Raw genomic sequence first — 25779 nt, 5'->3', positions numbered from 1 at the left:
TCCCCCTGCCCCAACCCAATCCCTTCTGCTGACTGACTTGGTTAAGTCCTATAGGATTCCAGAAGTACAGCAAACGATAAAAATAAGGGTCAGGTCAACAAAAGTTAAATAATGCATTGCTTGGGCCGGCCCCGTGGCTTAGCGGTTAAGTGCGTGCGCTCCGCTGCCGGCGGCCCGGGTTCGGATCCCGGGTGCGCACCGAGGCACCACTCCTCCAGCCATGCTGAGGCCGCGTCCCACATACAGCAACTAGAAGGATGTGCAGCTATGACAGACAGCTATGTACTGGGGCTTTGGGGGAAAAATAAATAAATAAAATCTTTAAAAAAAAAAAAAAAAAAAAAAATAATGCATTGCTGATAAGGACCCTAACTCCTCATTATCCTTCATCCATTTATTTCCACTTTCCTCTAAAATGCCCCCAAGAAACATGCCTAGTGATATAAGTGCATTTTCTCAAACCCCAGTATTTCATCAAATGTAGGACTGCAGCCCCTCTTCAGTAACTCTTGCCAACCTCCTGGACTTCTTTTCATACCCCTTCCTTCTATTCATCCCTTGGCACAGACCTGGAGATAGTACTGGAGATTATCCACCAAGAATGCCATGTGATTTCTTAGGCGCCACTTGACTGCGTCAGTCTGGTTGGACTTGAGGTGCTTGCGCTGCATCTGGAGGGCCCAGCAGTGCTGCAGTTCAGCTTGTACCCGGCGCACACTCAGTAAGTACTTGAAAACAACGTTGTACCTAGGACATAAACATCAGGCTATCTGAGATAAAAACTTCATTCCCCACCGCACCCACATGACAGACCCTAGGACTTTGTGCCACCTACTCCTCCCCAAAAACGCAGGAAGGAAATAAGAATGGCTAGAGATGTGGACAAATAAACTGTGGTTTATTTTATATGATGGAATATTACATAGCTGTCAAAATTAATGAACTTCAGCTATACAACACAATTACTCCTAGCAAAATGATTTTGAATGAAAAAGGAAAATCTCAAAAGATTACATATAGCCTAATACCCCTTTTTATAATGCTTAAAACAACTAAATAGAAAAAAGTATACTTTTTTGGGAAAATACATAGATGTTATAAAACTACATATAAAAAGGATAGAAAACATGGAATTTAGGATAGTGGTCACCTTGGGTTGGGAGAGGCAAGGCAGCAGAACTGGGAAAGAACATAGGTAGATGGACATTACTGTCAGTGTTCTAGTTTTTGTGCTGGGAAGTGGTTTTACGGTGTGTGCATGTGAGTGTGTGTAAGAAGGAAGGAAGGAGGGTCTTGCATGGACCCATAATAAGAATGTGTTAGGAATCAAGGATTTTGGTTAATCTGATTCTCTGTCCTGAAACCCAAAAAAGAGAAAATACAATTGAGGGCTCCCCTCACTGAGATCAACCTCCCAACTAGCTCAGGCACTAGCTGCCTAATGCTGAGCCCCTGTACCGAGAAGACACATGGGAAGAGCAACAGATTCCTGGTGGAACACGGTACATTTACCTGTTCTTAGGCAGGCTTGCAGAAGACAATCCGATTCCATTTGGTTTTAAAAATTACCTACTTCTAATGGAACAACATATTGAAAATAGAACACCTTGTTTAGATTCTGATTTGAACAAACCCAACCATAAAAAAAAATTTTTAAGATAATAGGGGAAATTTTAATGTGGACTGGATATTAAATAATATGGAATTATTATTAATTTTATTGAGTGTGATAATGGCATTACAGTTATGTTAAAAACATGCCTTTTTTTTAATTGCATAGTGATGGAGTGAAATGACATGTCTGGGATTTGCTTTAAAAGGCTCTAACAAAAAAAGAAAGATGAAACAAGTAGCATAATGTTGATGGTTACTGAAGCTGGATAATGCATACATAAGAGTTCATTGTAGTCCACATCAGAGTTCAGTGTAGTCCACACTTTTATTTTTATTTGGAAATTTTCCTAATAAAAAGTTTTGAAAAATACTTCTGAGCTTGATTTCTTCAAGGGTGTTAAGAGCATATCAAGGGAGGAGGTGAGTGGACTATCTGCCTGTGGGATGCTGGGAGCTATGGCACTTTAGAGGCTCTTTGGACAAGGTCTGCACAGCTTACTTAGGTGAGCTGTGGGCTCTGAACCTGCCACAGAATCTTCTTCCTGAACCTGCATGTCTTTTCCAGTTTATGCCTAGCCTGTCATACCCTAACCTTCTCTACCCCAAAAAAGCAGAGAAGATTGTGAACAGGAAAAGGAAGGAAAAGGGGCCCTTCTGTTCATTTGTTTCCCTTTTCTCCATGCGTCTAGCCTGAGCAGGACAGCTTCCCTCCTCCTGCCATGCCAGGGGCCAGGGCCCAAACCTGTAATACGATTTGGGAAGTCCATGAAATGGATTTTGAGGTGGTGATGGATTTCCAAGGCCACCACCAGCCAAGTATGCTTCCCCCGCCTCCTTTCCTTAGTGCTCTAGTTCCCTTGTGGTTTGGGGACATCAGTTCCTGATGGGGCCAAGCAACAGCACTTGGAAGGCTCTTGGGATAAAGACCAAAGCTGATCCAAGAGAGTCTTTTACCACCTTGGTCCAGCTCCTTTATTCCACCCACTAGCTTGGCTCCCCCATTGCCTCTCCCTGGGGGTAAGGAGGTGATCTTCTCCCCAGTGGCTAAAGTCTACAGCAAACACTTGGGCTTGGAGAGTCTTCCCAAGTAAATCAGCAAAAACTTACAAGAGTTAGGGAGGAACCTTGTCAGTCTGATAGAATTATCAAGGGCCAGACTCGCAATATGGTGCCTGAGACTGCATTTTCCAGAGGTCACAAACTGGCAGCCTATAAACTGTTTGTTATTTTCAGATTAAAAAAACAAACAAACTGATGGTTTTAAGGATTTGACCCTCCTGTTCATTCCAGCATCCACCACCCCCTATCGTCTCCATCTTCAGCTTTACTTATCAATGTTTTCTGCCTAGCCCCTAAAGTCATTTGAGTTTGCGACCTCCGATTCATAGACCATTAAAAACTAGTTAAGTGGCTTTTTTGCTCCCACCAATCCTATTCCTGCTAATTTCTTTCACTGGAAGTAAGGTGTGTAATATTGACTTGTGAGAAACTCAGAAATACTCACTTTTCCAGGACAGCAGGGGTGAAGAGAATGTGTAGTGGCCACTGCACTTTGTAGGAAAGACCTAGGGCCGCCCAGCCAGATGCAGGGGCTTCCCGGGGAGAAGTTTCCCGAGAAGGCCCTTCTCTTGCCTGAGTAGCATCTGTAAGAGAAAAGATGATCTGGCTTATCTAGAACCAGAGCTTCACAAGAATAACATTGATGAAGTGAGGGCTCACGCGACCCTGCAGTGTCAGAAGCATGAAGGGGACACAAGGGGGACTTGCAGGAGGCAAGGAAACTTCTCTGTGAGGCTCTCTTCGGAGGTCTTTCAGAGATCCTTTTTTTAGCCTTAAAATCTGGTGGCAGGAAATAAACAGAGACCATTCCAGCAGGATGACAAAAACAAAAACAAAAACCATGGGGCTGGCCCCGTGGCTTAGCGGTTAAGTGCGCGCACTCCACTATGGCTGCTCGGGTTCGGATCCCGGGCGCGCACCGACGCACCGCTTCTCCGGCCATGCTGAGGCCGCGTCCCACATACAGCAACTAGAAGGATATGCAACTATGACATACAACTGTCTACTGGGGCTTTGGGGAAAAAAAAAAGGAGGAGGATTGGCAATAGATGTTAGCTCAGAGCTGGTCTTCCTCAGCAAAAAGAGGAGGATTAGCATGGATGTTAACTCAGGGCTGATCTTCCTCACACACACACACACAAAAATAAATAAATAAATAAATAAAACAAAAACCATGGCCTGGGCATCTCACTTAGCCTCTCTGGACTTTTCTCCCGTATAAAATTAGGGACAAGACTAGGTGATTTCTACGGTCCAAAATAATATGGTTTCTGTGGAGGCAGATGGAAGAACAGATGATGACCAAGAGGAGCAGAAAGGTAGAAGAAAGAGTGGCAAACCTTTATGCTCCTTTCCATGATACTCAATTGTCAAGTGCAACAAAGGGAGAAGGTTGTCATCGTCTAGCAACACTTTGTGTGCTGACTGTTGGAAGGCCACATTCACATCTGTAAGAAAGAACACATGGGTTGACAAGAATGCTTTGCTACAGAACAAACCCAGACTCCTCTGGCTTCCCACTTTGCCCTCAGCCTGCCTAACCCTAACAGCAGGACGCAGGAGACATTGGTTGCTTTTGCCTGGCTAGCATGCATTCCTCCTTCTCTTGCTGCTAAAAGCACCCTGATTTTCCTTGGAGTATTACCCCTGCCCAGTACAATCCATGTAGTTCCAGTGGGGTTGACAGAATCTGATCCTAGGGGTAGGCAGGTGACCTAGGCATGATCAAGTAGAATGTAATACCCTTCCATGTTACACTATTTTGTTTAGGCATATGAACATGACATGACTCAAGCTAGGCCAATCCAGGGGCTCTATTCAGACTCTGAAAGAGTGCAGCTCTTTTTTTCACGATAAACAGGGACTTAGTAGGACGTGAGCTTGGTTGGAGGCCATCTCCTGTCTGCGAAGAAAGCCAGAGGTGAAAGATGGAATGACACCAAGTCCTGAGGGCACCATGTGAGCCACTGGATCAAACTTTGCCTAAAGCTATCATATCTATGACCTTTTTTCAGTTATGAGAATCAATAAATTCTTTTTTCTTCTTTGCTTAAGTGAGTTTGAATTGGGTTTTCTGATGTTTGCAACCAAAAAAGTCCTATGTAAGTATAGTGGACATCTATTGTTTTACAAAGCTAGAAAAATGGTAACCCTTTCCCGCCCCCCCCCCACCCCATTTTCTTTTTTTTGACTCTGATCCTTACCCCACTCTGCTCATGTAGTTTGAATGGGAATGGTCATCAACTGGTCAAGGGTGAACATTTTATTGAAGTGGGCATATCTTAGTGTCAGACCTCTTTGATCTATCCCAATATGTGATCTGGGCTGGGCTAATCAAAACCCTTTCCCTAGAACTCTTCAACTTGCTACCAGAGAGACTGGGTTTGGCTCCTCCAGTAGACACCGTGAGGCGTGTTCCTGGGAGCTGTTGGTGGCTATGGGACCAGATGGGACTGTAAAGCCATCAAAGAGCATACAAAAGCATAGTTCAGGTGAGGTTTCCATCATTCACAACCTAAAGAGTTCTAATACAGTAAGTGGCAAGTGGCAGTAAGTCCCAATATGTCCCATATATGGCTATAATCTGATGAGATAAAATACCTGGTTTGAAGGCCTGCACCAACTCTTCCAGGAAGGGTCACAAACCAAGATGCTGCTCCTAATGACCTCAGCATGAAGCCTACCTGAAAGGGCCTTCCATCTTTGGAAACACTGCTCTGTAACTCACCAGGCAGCTCTTACGTGGAACTGGCCTAAATGGTTCAAAAGCAGCCAAGAAATACCCCACAACTTCAGTAAGCTGGTAATTTGCAGGCCGACAAGGCAATTACCATGTTCGGTTACCGCAGTGGGTGGTGTTTTTAACATGTGTTGAGCTGTGTCAATGAAGGCTTGAAACAGTTCTCCACGTCCCAGAAGGTAAAAGTCTTTAATGATCTGTGGAAAGAATTTCAATTTATAATTCAGTAATCCAGCAGGGCCAGGAGCTCCTCACTATCCTAAGAGAATTACACATGTAATTTCCAGTCTCATCAGTTTGAGCCCAACCCACAAAAGGATACAGGCTTTTGGCATTTCAAAGGGGCATACTTAGCAATTCCTCAAGGCAAGATAAATGGTGTGTCTTTGGTATCATTTATTCAATGAAAACACAATTATATTATGCCAGAATAAAGTAAACACCCAAAGCTTTGTCCTATAGTAGATCTGTAGCATTAGGTAGTTTGCCCTCTTGGGTGAAGACATATGAGGCCTCTGGAAGTCTGGGTATAGGCAACCAGTGCTCTCAGGAGAGGCTGGCCTACCAGCATCATTTTAAGAGTTAAAAAAACAGCTAATCTATTACCTTCAGCTGACCCAGTAAATCTGACTCTTCTACCATCAGCTTCCAGAGATGCTGTGAAAAGAACCAACAAAACAGGGACAAAATTTCATTACAATGAAAACTCCTGCAAAGAATGGGCCTGCACAAATCCAGCAACGTATTGAGAAAAGAATATATTTACCATGACCAAGTTGGGTTAATCCCAGGAATGAAAGGATAGTTTAACAGTAAAAAAAAATGTATGAGATGGAAATGTTCTGGAATTAGTGATGATGGTTGCACAATACTGTGAATATACCAAAAACCAATGAGTTGTACACTATTTTAAATGGCTCAAATAATGAATTTTGTTATGTGAATTTTATCTCGACAAAGAATAAAAAATTTTAAATATGAATGTAATTTACTACATTAAAGACTAAAAGAGAAAAACCATATGATCACCTCAATAGATGCAGAAAAAGCATTTGACAAAACTCAACATCCATTCATGATTTTAAAAACGCAAGCAAGCAAACAAGGAATAGAAAGAAACTTCTTTATTCTGATAAAAGGGTGTATACCAAAACCCCACAGCAAACAAAGTATTTAATGGTGAAATATTAGAAGAAATACCTTTAACGTCATTCATCATTGTATGAAAGACTTTGTCAATACAATAAGAAAAACTTTTTAAATTATATACAATGGTCCCCCCTTATCCACAGGGATATGTTCCAAGACCCCCTGTGGATGCCTGAAGCCACGGATAGTACTGAACCCTATATATACTACATTTTTTCCTATACATACATACCTATGATAAAGTTTAATTTATAAATTAGGCATGGTAAGAGATTAACAATAATAAATATAACAATATACTGTAATAAAAGTTACTGTAGATCTTAGCAACCTCAGCATATGATTTTTTTCTTTCCTTATTAAGTAGAGAACTTTCACCTTTTCACTTAAAGGAAGCACTTTATGGCTTCTCTTTGGCATATCCAAATTGACAGCATCACCGTACTCTTGCACTCTGGGGTCATTAATAAGTAAAATAAGGGTTACTTGAACACAAGCAATGCAATACCATAACAATTGATCTGATAACTGAGATGGTTGCTAAGTGACTAACGGTTGGGTAATGTATACAGTGTAGACACACTGGACAATGGGATGATTCACATCCTGGGTGGAGGAAAAACCACAAGGAGATATCACCTGTTAGAATGTCTGTCATAAAAAAAGAGATAACAAGTGTTGGTAAGGATGTAATAAAAGGAAACCTTTGTGAACTGTTGGTGGGAATGTAAATTGGTGCAGCCACTATGGAAAACAGTATGCAAGTTCCTCAAAAAATTAAAAATAGAACTACCATGTGATCAAGCAATTCCACTTCTGGGTGTATACGCAAAGGAAATAAAAACAGGTAAACAAAGAGATACATGCACTCCCATGTTTCTTGCAGCATTATTCACAATAGCCAAGATATGGAAACAACCTATGTTGCCATCAACAAATGAATGGATAATGAAATTGGTATATACAATGGAATATTCAGCCCTGAGAAAGAAGGAAATCCTGCCATTTGTGACAACACAGATGGACCTTGAGGACATTCTGCTAAGTGAGATAGGTCAAACAGAGAAAGACAAGTACTGTATGATATCACTTATTTGTGTAATCTAAAAAAGCCAAACTCATAAAAACAGAGAGTAAAATGGTAGTTACCACAGGCTAGAGGGTAGGGGAATAGGAGAGACGTTGTCTAATGGTACAAACTTGCAACTAGTAGATAAAGAAGTCCTGGAGATCTAATGCACAGCATAGAGAATATGGACAACAATATTGTATTATAAACATCCAACTTGCTAAGAGACTAGATCGTAATTATTCCCACCAAACGAAAGAAATGATAATGTGACGTGATAGAGATGCTAACTATTGGTACAACGGTAATCACATTACAATATATAAATGTATCAAATCAACATGTTTTACACCTTAAATTTAGATGACGTTAGGGGCTGGCCTGGCAGCGTAGCAGTTAAGTTCCCACGCTCCACTTCGGCGGCCCAGGGTTCACAGGTTTGGATCCTGGGCACGGACCTACGCACCGCTTATCAAGCCGTGCTGTGGCGGCATCCCATATAAAGTAAAGGAGGGGCCGGCTCTGTGGCTTGGCGGTTAGGTGCGCGCGCTCTGATGCTGGCGGCCTGGGTTCGCATCCCGAGGCACCACTTCTCCGTACAACGCGAGGCCGAGTCCCACGTACAGCAACTAGAAGGATGTGAACCTATGACATACAACTGTCTACTGCGGCTTTGGGGGGAAAAAAATGAATAAATAAAATCTTTAAAAAAAAAAAAAATAAAAAAAAATAAAGTAAAGGAGGATGGGCACGGATGTTGGCCCAGGGCCAATCTTCCTGGGCAAAAAGAGGAGGATTGGCAACAGATGTTAGCTCAGGGCTAATCTTCCTCAAAAAAAAAAGATGATGTTATGTGTCAAATATATTTCAATAAAAAATAAATAAAAACCCATGTATCAAGATAAAAAAGATAAAAAATGAAAACACATGTAATAAAGATGTTTAAAAAAATTGTATGTGCAGGATACTTCGCGAAGAGTGGTATTTCAGGGAATGGATGTGATAGCTCTTCTGTCGTGCATTTAGAGAAGTGTTTATAAAAACTTGTAATAAGGATGTTTATAAAAGTGGTACCTGCTTGCTACAAAGCGAAGAGTGTTTTTTAAGTGAAGAGATGTGTTTGCCATTCTGTAATACATTTAGAGAAATGTTTAAAAAAACATATATTGGGCCGGCCCCGTGGCTTAGCTGTTAAGTGCGTCCGCTCCGCTACTGGCGACCTGGGTTCGGATCCCGGGCATGCACTGATGCACCGCTTCTCCGGCCATGCTGAGGCCGCGTCCCACATACAGCAAATATAAAGATGTGCAACTATGACATACAACTATCTACTGGGGCTTTGGGGGGGCGGGGAAAGGAGGAGGATTGGCATGGATGTTAGCTCAGGGTTGATCTTCCTCACACACACAAAAAATAATAAATAAATAAATAAATAAACATGTATTAACGATGGTTATGAGTGTTCTGTGCAAGCTAAAAAAAAGGAATAAACTATTGATACATGTGACATGGATTAATCTCACAATAATTATGCTGAGTAAAAGAAGTCTGACCCACCTCCTCCCCAAAAAGAATACATACTGTATGATTCCATTTATATAAAATCTAGAAAATGAAAACTAATCTATAGAGACAGAAAGCAGAACAGCAGTTGCTCGGGGATAGGGAGGGTAAGAATCGGGGGATAAAAGCCCATAGAAGGGCTGAAAATGAAGGACGGAAGAAGATACGTCAGGTAAACATGACCCAAAAGAAAGCTGGACAGTGATCTTAATAATTAAAAAAATAGAATTTAATTAAAAGTATATATACATATATAAATATATATCATAAGTGATAAAGAGGACATTATGTATACATAAAAGGTGAAACAGAATATACGCTCATTATAAATATGCACATGCCTGACATATAATCTGAAAATGAGGAATTAGGACATGCACAGAACTCCAGACTCAACACAGAAAATACATTCTCTGGGCAGACGCAGCACAGTTAAAAACAAAAAACAGACCCTATATTAGTCCATAAAGGAAGCCTCAATAAATTCCAAAGGACCGTTATACAGACTATGTTCTCCAACTATGCTGCAATAAAATTAAAACTTAATTCCTTGGGTTAAAAAGAAAATCATAAAGAAAACTAAGACTTGTTTAGAACAGAATGATAATGAAGACCACACATGCCAAAACCTTGTGGGACAGAGTCGAAGCAATGTGTCAAGTTTCATATATATTTCTTAGGAAACAAAGTCTGAAAACAGAAGAGTCAAGCTTTCAACCACGAAACTGGAAAAGAGTAACAGAGAAAACTCAAAGAAACAAGAAGGAAGAAAAATAGTAAAGATAAATGCAGATATCAATGAAATAGAGAAAAAATAAAGAAGATTAATAAAAACAAAAGCTGGTTCTTTGAAAAGACTAATAAGACTAAACAATAAAAAAGATTAAAATAAATAAAATACAAAATAAAACATAAATAGCTACGGACAAGCAGAGATTTTTAAAAAATTAAATCTAGATGAAATGGATACCAAAATGGGTACAAGAAGAAATAAATGTCTTGAATAGATTAACAGGTTTTAAATATGTTGAACTGGTGAAGATTTCCCCTCCTAAAAAAACCTAGCTTAGATGATTTTTCAGGTAAATTCAATCAAAATTGCAGTAACAATTCCTGTCTTATATCAATTGTTCTAAAAACAGAGTAAGAGTGATAGATACCTAGCTCATTTTATGAGGCTTATATAATCTTTATTCCACAACCACATAAGAAAAATACAGGAAGAGAAAAGTAGAGTCTTATTTCACTAGTAAATAAAGATGCAAAAATACTCAATATTGTATTTGCTAACCAAATCCAGTACAGTATATGTATTAAAAAATAAAACACCATGTTCAAGTATGGTTTATCTCAGGAAGACTCACCATCTGAAAATCTAACCACGAATTTACCATATGAATAGTCTACAGGAGAAAAAGAACCCAGAGCAAGAAACTGTACCTTAATTGATATAGCAAAAGCAGTTGACAAATTGAACATCTATTTATGATAAAAACTCATAGCAAGCTAGGAAGAGAAGATAACTTTTTTAACTTAATAAACCTATGTGCCAAAAACCTACAGCAAATATTATAGTAATAGAGGAACTTTAGATGCATTATCTTTAAGAGCCAACAAATCAAGGATGCCCATTATCACCTCTACTGTTTAACACAGTTTATATCAACTATTACCCCGATGTTTAATGCAGTATAGAGATCCTAGCCAAGATTGTAAGAGAAAAAAAAAGCAAAAGTTTAAAAATTGGAAGGAAAGTTGTAAAACTTTCATTTTTTGAAAGCCCCACTCATGCCCTTTCCATTGACCAAGGGCAAATATTATCCTGACATCTAACACCAGATTAGTTATGCCTGTTTTTGAACTTTATATAAGTAGATTCATATAGTATGTATACTTGTTTACAATATAAAAAAGGAGAGAGAGGTGGAAAAGGGGATGAGTGTGATATGTATTTACAAGACACTCCCCCTTTGGTCTTCTGGGTACACTGTATTTCTTTTCATTACTATAAGCTGTTATTACTGTTATAATAATACCTTTCAAAAAAGTCTGTTAGCTACAACTTTAAAAAACTTCAAAGTCTGACCTTTAATCCTTTGTCTATCATTTTTACAAACTGGAAATATAATTTGTAGCAATATATGCATTTCAAAATTTCATAAGAAAAAAATTTAAAATCTTATTCAATAAAATTTTGCTTTCCTCCACTAATTACATTTTTGAAAGAGTTATCACAAAAATGATAAAAGAACAGAAACAGATTCAATAAAGTAAGATGAAAGGAATTGAAGACACCAGCCCCTTCCTCGGCGATAGACGGAGGAGAGGCAGCTTCCTGAAATTTTGAAAGGACAGAAACATGCATTCTAGATGGTTTAGACATTTACTTGCCCATAAAAAATAAAATCAAGTGATACCTCGAGGTCACCTTAAGATCTAATATTCTATGTCTACATCACAGCTCTGTCTCCAATGCCTAGGAATTTTTGAGACAGTGACCAGAAAAGCAAATCATATTCATGATAGATTACTGTGCTTCTAACGTGCAGATATCTGATGCTAAGCTTCTGAGCAGTTCTAGATGCTGACCCTAGTTCACCCGGCTATGCTTCAAAATCACCTGCGGAGGTCTGTTTATCGGTTGGCTGGTACAAATACAAGTGCTACTCTCTCCTGCCCTACGAATCAGAAGCTCTGGAAGTAAGGAACTGGCGCAAGTGCCTGCTTTAAGATTCCCCCAAGCGATTCTATGCATGGCCAGAGTTGAAAACCACTAACGTAGTTAACAACACAGTTGACTAAAGATCTCATTTCAAGTTAGCACACACCTGTGAGCCAAATTTTATTAGGAGCCACAGAACATATACCCATTTGAAAAATTATTGGTCACAATTTAAGTTGGTGGATGAAGCACAATTCACTTAAGAACACTGAAGTAGGAATCAGAAGACCTGTTTCTGACCTCACCTTTGTTACTTACTGTGCAACACTGCACAAGTTAGCTGAGTATTCTTTTTCATTTATAGGAATGGAAAAATAATACTTGTTCTGCCTTTCTCATAAGAATATCATATCCATAAATGAAAGAAGTAATAAAGCCATTCTAAAATGTAAGGCACTAAATTTAGTCAAAATTAGTTGATTCCTGGGCCGGCCTGTGGCTTAGCGGTTAAGTGCTTGCGCTCCACTGCTGGCGGCCCGGGGTTCAGATCCTGGGCGTGCACCGACGCACCGCTTCTCTGGCCATGCTGAGGCCGCGTCCCACATACAGAAGGATGTGCAGCTATGACATACAACTATCTACTGGGGCTTTGGGGGAAAAAATAAAAAAATTAAAAAAAAAAGGGCTAATCCTAAATGCACACTTAAAAATGGTTTCAAAGTTAAATTAAAAAAAAAAGATATAAAAAAACTAAATAAAAAACTAAATAAAAAAATATTAGTTGAGTCCTTGGAGTTATTGCTAACTATATAGACAGACTCAAAATGCTGACTGTCTGAAATGAAACTAAGACCTCCCTTTATTCAACTAACTAATTAACTAACTAGCTAACTAGCAAACTCCTCTCAGGTGTGAAAAGGTAAAGGCAGTTCTGCCTCTATTATTAAAAACAGATAGAATGCTTTTCTTTTCTACTCCTTGCCCTTCAACTCTCTCAAACAATTCCCTCCAAGCTAAGTTCTAACCACATCAAGAAGAAATAAAAGTCAAATACTCAATTTCTGGGGAACCAGTCCATTTTCCCTCTAAGAAAATATAGTACGAAACACAAACCTCAGCCACAGTACTACGAATACGATCCACCATCTGCTCAAAATCCACCAGGCTGAAGAGCGGCTGCTGCTTGAGACGATGCAGCTCTGCAGCAAAAGTGTCCTCCTGGTTTTTCAAAATGGACCCTGCGAAAAGAAAGCACTGTCAAAGGAAGACAGAGAACAAGCAAGACAGGCAAGGTTTTCTAATCCTGGTGGTACGGCTCCTTCACCTACTTCTCAGGCGAGCGTGGCATGGTTGTGCTGAAATCTCAGTACATAAATATTACTTGCCACTCACTCTGACCAGGCATTCCTTGGGGCCACACAATATCAAGTAAGAAGGGCCCTTTGTTGAGGATGGGGTCCACTGGGCAAGGAGATTCCTACCTTTTCTTTTTCTTTTTTTTTTTAATAATTTTATTTATTTATTTTTTTCCCCCCAAAGCCCCAGCAGATATTTGCATGCCATAGCTGCACATCCTTCCAGCTGGTGTACGTGGGACGCGGCCTCAGCATGGCCGGAGAAGCGGCGCGTCGGTGTGTGCCTGGGATCCGAACCCAGGCCGCCAGCAGCTGAGCGCGCGCACCCAACCGCCAAGCCACGGAGCTGGCCCTACCTTTTCTAGTCAAGTTCACATTTTGATTTTCAAACATCTGGACAGATTCTCCAACAAACAGGATTTTTTCAGCAACCCTCACTGGAATGTAGGACGGCAAAACCTCCACTCGCAGGGAAAACTGCTTTAGAGACGGTGCCAGCATGTTCTCTTCCTCTATCAGGCGCTAGCCAAGGAAATAATCCGTATCAGAGATGATGTATGAAGTAAGAAAGGGAAAACAAGAAAACATCCCGTAACTCAACCAACCCATGAGTTATATTTTCTAGAAGCAGGGACTTTAAATCTTAAGTTGCATAATTCTTCAATTACTAGCGTTAGAGAGATGTATTCCATTTTCAGGCAGCAGGACAGCATGGTGGAAATAGTTTTTTAACATTAGTGTTTTAGTCCTCTCTCTGCCTTTACTACTGTGTAAAAACTTGTAGATCTGGAACTCCGTTTCCTTACTTGTACCATGGGATAATTGGTCTTTATTTTTTCCAGGTCTGCATGTCTATGATTTTATTATCTTGTGTATATGCCTGCTGTGCCCAGCTCTTTACACTAGCCCAAGTCATTTAGCCAAGTAGTTCTCAAAGTGTGGCTCCTGGACCAGCAGCATCAGCCTCACTTGGGAACTTGTTAGAAATGCAAATTTTCAAGCCCTTCCTCAGATCTATAGAAAATATGGGGGATGAGGCCCAGCAATCCATGTTTTAACAAGCTCTCCAAGTGATTCTGATACACACTAACCTAGCCCATTAAGCCCCAGACACCCACCACTCAACCACTTGGGCCTCTCCCATTCCCTGACTTGCTTCTGATTTGACCCTTATCTTGCCCCAACCCAGAACTCCGGGCTCCATGATCCTGACTTTGATCTCTGCTGTTTGCCCTTTTTGGTTGGGCTTCAGTGCTGGTGTTCCTCAGGGCACTATCCCAGACCCTCTTTTCCTCTCGCTCTCCACACTCTTCTTAGACCATCACATCTTCTGTGTCTGAACTGATCATCGTAACAGATATTTTTAATCTTTTTACATCACAGGACTATCTGCAATTACAAAAGCTATGGACCTTCCAGACAAATATACAAACATACATTTCACAGTACTTCCTGAAGCCATCACCCACGGACCCCAGATTAAAAACTTCTATATGCGATGACTCCTAAATCTTTATCTTTAAGCTAGATTGCTCTCATGAGCTCTAGGCTCAGCCCACTGGACATTTCCTACAAGAACCTCAAACTCAACATGTCCAAAATTAGACCCATCTTCTTTCCCCCAATGCCAGCGATACACATTCCTTATCCTCACTACTTGCCTAGCTGCTGAAGGCAGAAACTTCAGTATCGTCCTTGATTCTTCCCTCTGGACCCATATCCAATCAATCACTAAGGCTGACTTATTCCAGCTCCTAAATCTCTCTCAACCCTCTTTATTCTTCTCCATATGTACTGTTACCACTCTCGGCATAGGCCACTGTTGTTTTTTGTCTAATTGTCACTGACATTCTCCTAACTGACCTGCCATTAATCTTGATTTTTAAAAAATGATTCCTCATGCAGTATCCAGAGTGATCTATCGTAAGTCTGATTGTGTTAACCTCGCCTAAAATTCTTCACTGGCTCCCAGCTCTTTTCAAGTTCAAGTTCAAATTCCTTCCCATTGTTTACAAGGGCTTTCACGATCTTACCCCTGCTTAACTCAACAGCTTCACTGATTGCCACTTCCCCATCCCTTCCTCTGGCCCTTGTACTTTTTTTTTTAAATACTTTTATTTATTTATTTATTTTCCCCCCAAAGCCCCAGTAGATAGTTGTATGTCATAGTTGCACATCCTTCTAGTTGCCGTATGTGGGACACAGCCTCAGCATGGCCAGAGAAGCGGTGCGTCGGTGCATGCCCGGGATCCGAACCCGGGCCGCCACCAGCAGAGCGTGCGCACTTAACCGCTAAGCCACGGGGCCGGCCCAGTCCCTTGTACTTTATATTTCAGCTTTTACTGCACCATTTCAACTGACTTACTAATGGTTCCTCAAACAAGCCACATCCTTCATGGCCTCTGTACTTTACACACATCTTTCCCTCTACCTGGAACATTTCTTGACTTCTCCTCCAAAACTCTGCAATTTAGATATACATTCCACTGAAAAGCTTTCTCTAGTTACTCTAAGACCATGTTCTGAGAACACTCATTCTTACTCTTTCCAGAGCACTTAGTATATGTAATGTCACTGTTTACTTTTCTATCTCTTCCACTAAATTATAAGCTCTTTAAGGGCAGGAACTACTACATTTTATTTGTCTATGTATTTGTGGCACCTAGAACAGTGCCTGGCACATAACAGGCATTAAGTAAAATGTAACAGGATAAATGAATGGATGAATGGATGGACAGATGAATAAGGATAACACAGGACTTTGGGGAGTCTAATCAAAACTCCAAACTGCATTTAAAAGCTACAGGGTAGCTACAAGACTACCTTAGGAGACAAGAGTTAAATTATTAACCTCTTAAATGCATATATTGGAAAAAGGGGAAACGAAAGGAATCTCACAAATATATTTTCTATTTTGTAGTCTCACATTACGTTAGGTATTAAGTTTAAGTTAAGTATTAAGCTAAGATAAAGCCACGTGTTTACATCCAAAGAATTTATGGAAAGTACCCTGGTTACAATGAGCTGGCAAAGGGGGGGTGTCACCCAAAGATCATTTTGCTGTAGAGTATGCTAGGAGTATGCTAGGCTTCTTGCTGTGCTCTCACCAAGTCCTGGAGTTCTCTCAGTTGTTTTCCTGTCAGTCCCCCAATGCCCAGATCCTCCTCATCCTCTTCTGGTTGGGCACTGACATTACCAGAAGATGGACCCTGTTTGACAAAGAACTCTTCATGCTGGTCCAAGAGGAGTCCATGTAGCATCCAGGCTGAGAGCTGCTTATACATGACCCCATGACACACGGCCAGGATTCTGAGTGGAGAGGAAAGCAGGAGACTTAGAAGTCCACTTAGAGAACACTAAACCCCGCAATGGCACAGAGGGCAGGCTTTAAACCACTACAGGATAAATAGAGGCCTTCGAGTTTGATGAGTCAAAAGGGAAATGACCAATTAAGCTAAAAATAATTGTGCTATTTTAATCTAAATGTTTGTGGATGGACTAAGTGATTAAATTGCTAAATTTGTAGCCCACATAACTGAAGTCTGAAATGTTCAGTAAATGTTCTGATAGTTTTTTAGAAGAGGCACATTTTCTTTCCTCTTTTGTGTAAAGTTTCAAAGTGATGATTCCTGTTTAAATGGACTCTCTTTTTGGCTAACACAGTATTAAATTTACTGTATTTCTGTTGGAATCACATAGGGAGAATAGATTCAGTATCTGAGAGGTCTGAAAAAAGTATTATCCAACAAAAGGCAGAAACTAAAACAAAATGCTGAAAGGCTGCTGGAGAATGGGATATTCACGTGGTCTCAAAGGATTACCCCCTCAGATAACATACTAATTATAAAGGGGAAAATGTCCCTCTAAAATGGAGAGAACTGGTGGAAAATACTATACCAAGTAATCAAACTTTACAACACTAGTAATGGGACAAACCTTCTTTCTGTGCCTTCTAATGTGATGCAACAGGAAATAATATGACCTATGTAGTATTCTTACCAAAAATGTTTAACCTGAATCTAATCATGAGGAAATAATCAGAAAAATCCAGATTGTGGAACATTCTACAAGACAACTGGTTAGGACTCTTAAAATGTCAATGTTATCAAAGATTAAAAAAAAAAGGCAAGGAAGGGGACTGTTCCAAATTAGAAGAGACTAAAAAGACATGACAACCAAATGCAATATGGAAACACTGATTGGATCCTGGATTGCAAAAAAGAACAGCTATAAAGGCCTTTTGGGGACAACAGGAGAAATTCAGATATATTTTGGATATAATATTGTTGAATTAATGTTAACTTTCTTGAGTGTAATATGGTATTGAGGTTATATCAAGGGAAGACTTTTTCTAAAGAGATACAAGCATTATGATATCTATGACTACTTTCAAATGATTCAGCAAAAAAACTGTAGTGTACATGCATGTGTGTGTATTTACATATACTCTAACATATATATTTCATGGTTCACATAGAAGGAGAAAGAAAGAAAAATATAAATGTGGCAAAATGTTAACAACTGGTGAAACTAAAGGATATACAGGTGTTTATTGCACAGGTGTTATTGTTCTTTCAACTTTTTTGTAGATTTGAAATTTTTCTTTTTTTTTTTTTGCGAGGAAGATCAGCCCTGAGCTAACATCCATGCCAATCCTCCTCTTTTTGCTGAGGAAGACTGGCCCTGGGCTAACATCCGTGCCCATCTTCCTCCACTTTATATGGGATGCCGCCACAGCATGGCCTGACAAGCAGTGCATCGGTGCACACCCAGGATACGAACCCGGGCCACCAGCAGCGGAGGGCGCGCACTTAACCGCTAGGCCATGGGGCTGGCCCCCAGATTTGAAATTTTTCAAAATAACTTGAGAAAAAGAAACTACAAGAGTTTGAGTCTGCTATTTGTAGTATGCTAACTGAATAGACTCTCTCTTAAAAAAAAATCAAATGGGAAGCCATTTACATTTTGCACATCTGAGCATATGATCTGTAAAACGTGGTTCCTGCAAATATATAACAAACTTGTATATATCATATTATCTATATAATATTTTATATTCTGTGCATAAAACTATATATATTTATATAGAGAGAAACTGTAGAGGATATACACCAAAAGTTAAATTGGGTATCTCAAGGGATTGAGATTTGAGGTGGTTTCTATTACTTCTCTGTGATTGTCTGTATTTTCCACAATCAAAATGCATTTCTTTATTTAAAAAAAGCACACAGTAATAGAGAATTAAGTCCCTAAAGCATGTTCAGGAAAGTTTCCTGCTCTTCTGAGGATTTCCTTGTGCAGTGGTTAAAGTGGAGATTGTTAAGAGTTATGAGGGGCCTCAGAGATCATGGATTCCAATTTTGCAATTAATGTCATACCCTCTTTTTTAAATATAAGGAAGAGGAAAATAGGAAGATCAAATGAGCAGTCTTTGATCATACTCCATATATATTTAATATAGTTGTAATCGTATGACACATAATTTTGTATACTTTTTTCAGTTAGTATTATAAAAAATATTTTTACATGTTGTTATAGTATCTATAATTTTAATGGCTTTATGGTCTATCAACTGAATATATCTTTATTTAGCATTCTGCTGCTACTGGTAATTTTCTAATTTCTTCTTCTTCTTTTGTTTTTTTTTGGTGAGGAAGATTGGCCCTGAGCTAACATCTGTGCCCATCCTCCTCTATTTTGTATACGGGACGCCATCACAGCATGGCTTGATGAGCGTTGCATACGTCCCCACCCAGGATCTGAACCTGCAAGCCCTGGGCCACCAAAGTGGAGCACGAAAACTTAATCACTACACCCCCCTAATTTCTTAATACAGTAGACAACATTACAAAGAATGAGGTTTGTGTATATGGTTATTTTCTTCTTTTGAATAATTTTTTTAGGATAAAATTCCTAAGAGTGGCATTATGGGATTACAAACTGTCAACTTTTTTAAGAATCTTGATGTTAAAATACCAGCTACCCAAAATACACCATGTTTTGACACAGCTAAGCATTATGTGGCACACGTAATGAAATTCTCCAAGGATAATGAGATCCAAAAATTAAAAAGTATTGCCTCCAGGCTATCTAGGCAACTAGATTTTAGCTTTGATACTCAACACTTGATAACCCCCTTTTTGCAATTTCTGAGCCATCATAAGGATTACACGGGCTCCTCTGCTCATGCATCTTTTCTATCCTGGTCATAACTTTCCCCAGAGGGAAACTTGAGATGACTCGAAAATAAAACATGCAAAGTCAAGTCACTTGACCACCCACCACCGCCCCCAAATCCCAATTAAGCCATGACTTACTTTTCCAGTGCACTGCGAACAGGAGGCAAACCTCCACAGCTGTGTTTGTGTACTGTTTCCAGGATTTGACAACCATGAATCTGTGGAAAATACAGCCTTGTCAAACTGGATTCCATTTTAATAGTTTGTGTAGCACAAACTCATATCCTCTACTGAATCCAGAGGGCAAATCCAGCAGAGAATGGGGATAAACTTCTCATAAGATCTATGTGTAGTTCTGGTAGACTCCAATTCCAAGCAATTCTCTGAGACTAGCTGGGGTGTCCTACAGTTCAACTCAATTCTGACACTATCTACCTGGAGATAGCATCAGATTCCACAGGTTAAGGGCTCAGTCCCACAAGACTGCCCTCCACTTCCAACACCAATTACAAGCCCAGGTTGTTACCTGTTGTTACGTCTGACCCACTGACTCCTTCGGTTTGACTAATCTGCTAGAACGGCTCACAGAACTCAGGAAACCCGTTTACGCACTTGATTACCGGTTTATTACATGGGATACTAAAGGATACAAATCAACAGCCAGATGAAGAGATACACAGGGTGAGGTATGAACAAAGGAGCTTCTGTCCCTGTGGAGTTTGGGCCCTGTACCATAACACGTGGAAGCATTCTGGTTCACCAATCTAGAAGCTCTCTGAACCCTGTCCTTTTGGGTTTTTATGGGGGCTTCATTACACAGGCATGATTGATTATTTATTTATGTATTTTTTTGTGAGGAAGATCAGCCCTGAGCTAACATCTGCCAATCCTCCTCTTTTTTTGCTGAGGAAGACTGGCCCTCGGCTAACATCCACGCCCATCTTCCTCCACTTTATATGGGAGGCCGCCACAGCATGGCTTGCCAAGCGGTGCGTCGATGCGCGCCCGGGATCCGAACCGGCGAACCCTGGGCCACCGCAGCGGAGCACGCGCACCTAGTCGCTGCGCCACCTGGCCAGCCCCAGCATGATTGATTAAATCACTGGCCATTGGTGGATGAACTCAATCTTCAGCCTCTCTCCCTCTCCCTGCGGGGGAGGGGTAGAGGGTGCAGCATGGATGGGACAGGACTGCTGAAAGTTCCTACCCTCCAGTCACATGGTTGGTTCCCCTGGCAACCAGCCCCCATCCTTAGATGCTTTCCAAAAGTCACCTCATTAACATAAATTCAGGTATGATTGATAGGGGTTTGTTATGAATATCAAGACATTTTTATCGCTCTTATCACTTAGGAAACTCCAAGGGTTTTAGATCTGTGCCAGAAACGAGATAAAGACCAAGTACATATTTCTTATTATAAATCACAATATTGGGCCGGCCCCGTGGCTTAGCAGTTAAGTGCGCGCGCTCCGCTGCTGGCGGCCTGGGTTCAGATCCCGGGCGCGCACTGACGCACCACTTCTCCGGCCATGCTGAGGCCGCGTCCCACATACAGCAACTAGAAGGATGTGCAGCTATGACATACAACTATCTACTGGGGCTTTGGGGGGAAAACATAAATAAATAAAATCTTAAAAAAAAAAAAATCACAATATCACAACAGTTGTTCTCCAAATATGGACCCTCCAGCCCTACTCCACCCCTACTCCCACCCCACCCCTTCTCCCATCCCAAGCAGCATCAGCATCACCTGGGAACTTGCAAGAAATGCAAATTCTTGGGCCTCACTCCAGACCTACTGACTCAGAATCTCTGGGTAGGGCCTAGCCATCTGGTTTTAACAATCCACTCCAGGTGATTCTAATGAACAATGAAGCTTGAGAAGTACTGCACTAGAGAAACCAGAATCATTTAGAGTTGAAATTCCAAGCAAAGAGGTAATGAAAGCTATTTCAGATTAAGGCCTAATTCAGACTACTTATAAGGTATACACTTTTCCAAAAATCTGCTTCCTCTACGTGCTTCTGGCTCTTTTTAAAAAACCGCGTGATTGAGGTATAATTTACATATCATAAAATTCACCCGTTTTAAGTGTACTATTCAATAATTTTTAGTAAATTTACAGCGTTGTGCAACCATCACCATAATCCAGTTTTATAACATTTCCAATGCTCTAACAGGATCTCTCGTGCCTGGCTGCAATCATCTCTGTTCTCACCGCCAGCCCATGTTCTTCACCACCTCATTATTTACCTCGGTAGAGCCCGAGCACACTATTCTCTACCACCACCCTGGCAGGAAGGAAGACTGCCCCATCTGTAATCCCTCTATTCATTTTCCACTCTCCTTCCTGTGGCCAACGGAAGCTGAAAGTCAACTGAGATGTGCAGCTAGGCATGGAACCCTTATACTAACTCCACTTACCTAGAAAGTCCCTCCAATTTTGGGAGATAGTTCAGCAGTGTGGTTAAGAGCATAGTCTTTGGTGTCAGTTAGATTTGGGTTTATATCCCGGCTCCACCATTTACTACCATCTGTGTGACCCTAAGCACATTCCTTAACCTATCTGACCCCTTGGAGGATTGAATGTGATAATGTATGTGAAGCACTTAGCACAGTGCCTGGTATAGAGCAAGTGAACAATAAAAGTTCAATGTTATTTGATGAGGGCAATCTGCTTTGAAGGGCCGAAGAGCACCTCCCCTACTGGCTTTGCTGGCACAGAAGGAATGCAGCAGAGTGTAAGTTTCTATACTTAGACAGCAAAAAAATGAAGTAGCAGCCCTGCAAATGAACAGCTTAACTAGTTGTATTCATGAAGGTGAACACTCCTAATAAGCTCAGGCACAAATATAACAGCTTAAAAACATGAATGAGCTAAACATGTTTAATCCATTTGTCCTTTTTGGTCCAATTATAGACCAGCAGTTTCTTTTTCTAATGCGAAATCTCAAAGCATTTATATCTCAGAGTTACTAACTCTGCCCAGAAAAGACATCCTCCTGTCATTGGGGACCCTAACTTTTCAAAGCATACAATAAAAACTTGTGATAAGAATAGGCAAATTTAACTAATAAAATAAACATCTGTTTTCACCCAATGATCTAATTCTCAGAAAACTGCCAGAACCCTAACCATAAACCTATTACCTTCTTTCTTTCTAAGGATTAACTTTCTGCTGCTCCTCAAGATCCATATCCAACAGTTCTAAATTTTTAGTGCACAAAGCTCTCGCCTCCAAATATCCATAGCATTTTTCTCTTACTCAGCAGCATTCTTGGGTATGTCTATTAATATCTCCCCCATCGTATGGACCAGGAGGTGCTTAAGGGCAGGGTCATAACTTATTTTTGCATTCCTGATACTCAGCATGATACACAAGAAGATATTGTTGAATGAATGAATGAATAAATAAAAGCTACTAAAAACTAGGGTCTTCAAAAAAGAATGTAAGGCCAAATTAATTACGAATATTTCCTTGGTGCTTACAAAGGTGCTTCCTTGTACAGAGCAAAAGGAAAAGGGAAGTTCTCACCTTTTGACTTTTAATTTGTTCTACTACAACCATCACAGAGGGGAAAAGGAGCTGAAACTGCAAAGTAGAGAATAATTAGGAGGGTATATAATCAAAAACAAGGAAAAACATTAACTCAGGAAATGCTTTTGTTTCTAAATAGTCCCACTTAACACGAAGACGGCAATAGCACAGAATAGCCAAGATCCAGTATCCTAAGGTAACTTGATACGGAGGTTGGCTGCAGATAGAAAGAGAACAGCAGAGAGAAGCAGTTTCTTTTTCTGAGGCTAGCATAATTGTTAGTATTGAGGTCAACATAGGGCATTAACATCAGAAATTAAGTTTTAACTAAATTTGGAGCTTTTCAAACAGTTCTGTCTGAGCTGGGAAAGCACACAAAATATAAAAAGGTGGGCTCTGTCCAGAAGGAAAAAGGTTCTCAAAAATAATGTCATAAGTTAGATTATTCTAACAATATCAACAGATTCCAAGGTATTTTGTTATTTGCGCAACATACCTGATCTAGGGAGTAATTGACATGTGATATGGAGAGATGGGGGTCAGCCAGGAACTGCAACAAAAAAACACTGCGATTAGGGCTCCACAGAAAATATCTCGAATCTATTTGATCTATGAAAACTAGAAGGGAATCTGAGAATGGGCTTAGTGTTAGTTTTAGGCTATTGAGAATTGATAATTCATAGATGATGATTAATTCTGATTTTCAGGTGATAACAAAACCAAAGCTAGGGCTCTTATAAACTGACTCAGGAACCTTTGCCATGATCTGCACTCCACTTTGATCATGGCTTGGGCAATCACAGAGAGTACTGTGCCCTCCAGCCAAGCAGAAAATAACTCACTCAACTATCTGACCAAAGGGCATTTCAAATTCAAGAGCATGCCCTAATCAGCTGTCTCAGGGGTTGTTTCCCATATCTCTTCTCTCACCTCTTGTTCCAAATCAAGCAGTGCTTGGCGATAAGGCTGCAAAACTGAATCCAGCCCTGTGCAGAAGGCCCTCAGGTAAATTCCATGTAACCCACCCTGGCCCTGTTGAGATGGATGGTGATCCTGAAATCAGAAAACAGAAGTCAACTTCTCAGCTCAGACCTTCAACCCTGAGGAAGATGTTATCCTTTATTAGTGGTATTGTTTTTGCTTAAATAATTCCATATCAAAGCAGTACGTCACTGAGAGGAAAACAGGACCAAAGAGACAGATTTTGAGTTCTGACCTTTTATTTAATTTTTTTTTTTTTTTTGGTGAGGAAGATCAGCCCTGAGCTAACATCTGATGCCAATCCTCCTCTTTTTTCTGAGGAAGACTGGCCCTGAGCTAACATCCGTGCCCATCTTACTCTATTTTATATGGGACACTGCCACAGCATGGCTTGACAAGCAGTGCACGGGTGCACGCCAGGGATCCGAACCAGCGAACCTTGGGCCGCCACACCAGAGCACGTGCACTTAACTGCTTGTGCCACTGGACCAGCCCCTGACCTTTTAAAATGAGATGATATTTTAATTTTCCAAGTGGCCCAGATGTTACAAACAACCAGGTAGTACTCTATACTGTCAGTGGAGAATTTTCTACAACTCAATTCTAATCTTATAAACTTCCAGCTTAAAATCCCTTTGGCGGCTTCCCATCGCCCCTGAATAATACTTAAACTCCTCTATATGGCATACCATGACTTCTGCATTCTGGCCTTTACCCTCTCTCCAAAATTATCTTTCACTGCTTCCAACTTCACATCTTCATTTCGAAACCACCCACAGTTCACCAAATGTGTCTTGCTTCTATTTCTCACCCCCATGAATGTGGATGTGTTCTGCTTATAACTGCACTCATCTTAGTGACAAATACCTACTTTTCCTGCAAGACCCAACTCATGTATCTCTTCTCTGCAAAGCCCTTCCTAACTCTCCCTAAGGAATTAAAAACTCCCACTTTGTTGCGTTCACAGCATCTCTATTTAGTGCTGGAATTGTACTTTTGTTTATATGTCCCCCTCACTGGACCAAGAGCTTCATGAAGGGAGGCCATACTTTATTCATCTTTGTATTTCAGCTCCTAGTACAGTTCTTTGAACAGAGGGTAAATATTTATTGAGTAAATAAAATGAGCTCAATCCTCCTTCTAACATCCCTTCTCGTGCCTGGCATGGCAATTCATCAACAACATGCATCTGACAGCCAACATGGGGAGTTATGAGACTCTCACCAAGAGGCTATTTACAAATGTGGCTTGTCTTTCAGGAAACCTGCATTTTTTTGTTAAGAGCTTCTTCTGTAGTTTAAATGGGGAATTGTGGTTAACAGATGACCAGCTGACTAGAGGCCACAATGAATAGCCTCTCTGGCTACTCGGTGATCAAGCTCTGGTGGTAGTAGATACAATAGCAGAATTCAGCAACAAATGTGGTAGGAAGCTTGGGCTCAGGGGTTACTAGGCACAGTGTAGCCAGAGGATGCTACAAAGGATACTACTAGTTCCTGGAGATAAATGTTCACAGCTATAATAAGAACAGCACGGGCATAGGGTGAAATAGAGCAGATTGGCTTACAACCAGCCAATTTTGTTTTGATCCTCTGTCATTCCAGAGAACTGAATGTCTTCATTTATCCCAAAATGAAAGAGCAAATGACTATGCTTTTTACTTTTCCAAAAAAAGAGGCACTACAGATATCTTTAGAATTTGGGAAAGTAGGAATTCACATATTATGTAAGACAAAATCCACAACCACACAAATTTAGGACAGGTTTTTTTCTTTTAAATGTTATATACAAAAAATTAAAATTAGAGGCCTTTTCATCTATATTAAAACATATACAGGTTCCAACTTTGATAATTAAGTGTGCCCTCATT

The 25779-nt window shown here is 40.4% G+C and overlaps 1 protein-coding gene across 2 annotated transcripts in view; it reads right to left on the bottom strand.

Moving 5' to 3' along the window:
* TUBGCP4 (tubulin gamma complex component 4) overlaps positions 1–25779 on the bottom strand; it is a 36688-nt gene that overhangs the window by 4601 nt on the left and 6308 nt on the right. For both annotated transcript variants that reach the window (XM_004421484.3, XM_087426342.1), the window contains exons 3-14: positions 23859–23981; positions 23425–23478; positions 22926–22982; positions 19529–19608; positions 16319–16520; positions 13568–13733; positions 12970–13094; positions 6020–6070; positions 5505–5610; positions 4014–4121; positions 3119–3257; positions 570–747 (exon numbers count right to left, since the gene is read on the bottom strand). In XM_004421484.3, coding sequence (XP_004421541.2) covers positions 570–747; positions 3119–3257; positions 4014–4121; positions 5505–5610; positions 6020–6070; positions 12970–13094; positions 13568–13733; positions 16319–16520; positions 19529–19608; positions 22926–22982; positions 23425–23478; positions 23859–23981 — 1389 coding nt within the window. The remainder of the gene's footprint in view (positions 1–569; positions 748–3118; positions 3258–4013; positions 4122–5504; positions 5611–6019; positions 6071–12969; positions 13095–13567; positions 13734–16318; positions 16521–19528; positions 19609–22925; positions 22983–23424; positions 23479–23858; positions 23982–25779) is intronic.

This window comes from Ceratotherium simum, chromosome 3 (assembly GCF_057802395.1).
Source record: "Ceratotherium simum simum isolate JZ-2026a chromosome 3, ASM5780239v1, whole genome shotgun sequence".
Classification (NCBI taxonomy): Eukaryota; Metazoa; Chordata; class Mammalia; order Perissodactyla; family Rhinocerotidae; genus Ceratotherium; species Ceratotherium simum.
The sequence above is the reverse complement of the archived record's forward strand: the minus strand, read 5'-3'. Positions and strand labels throughout refer to the sequence as shown.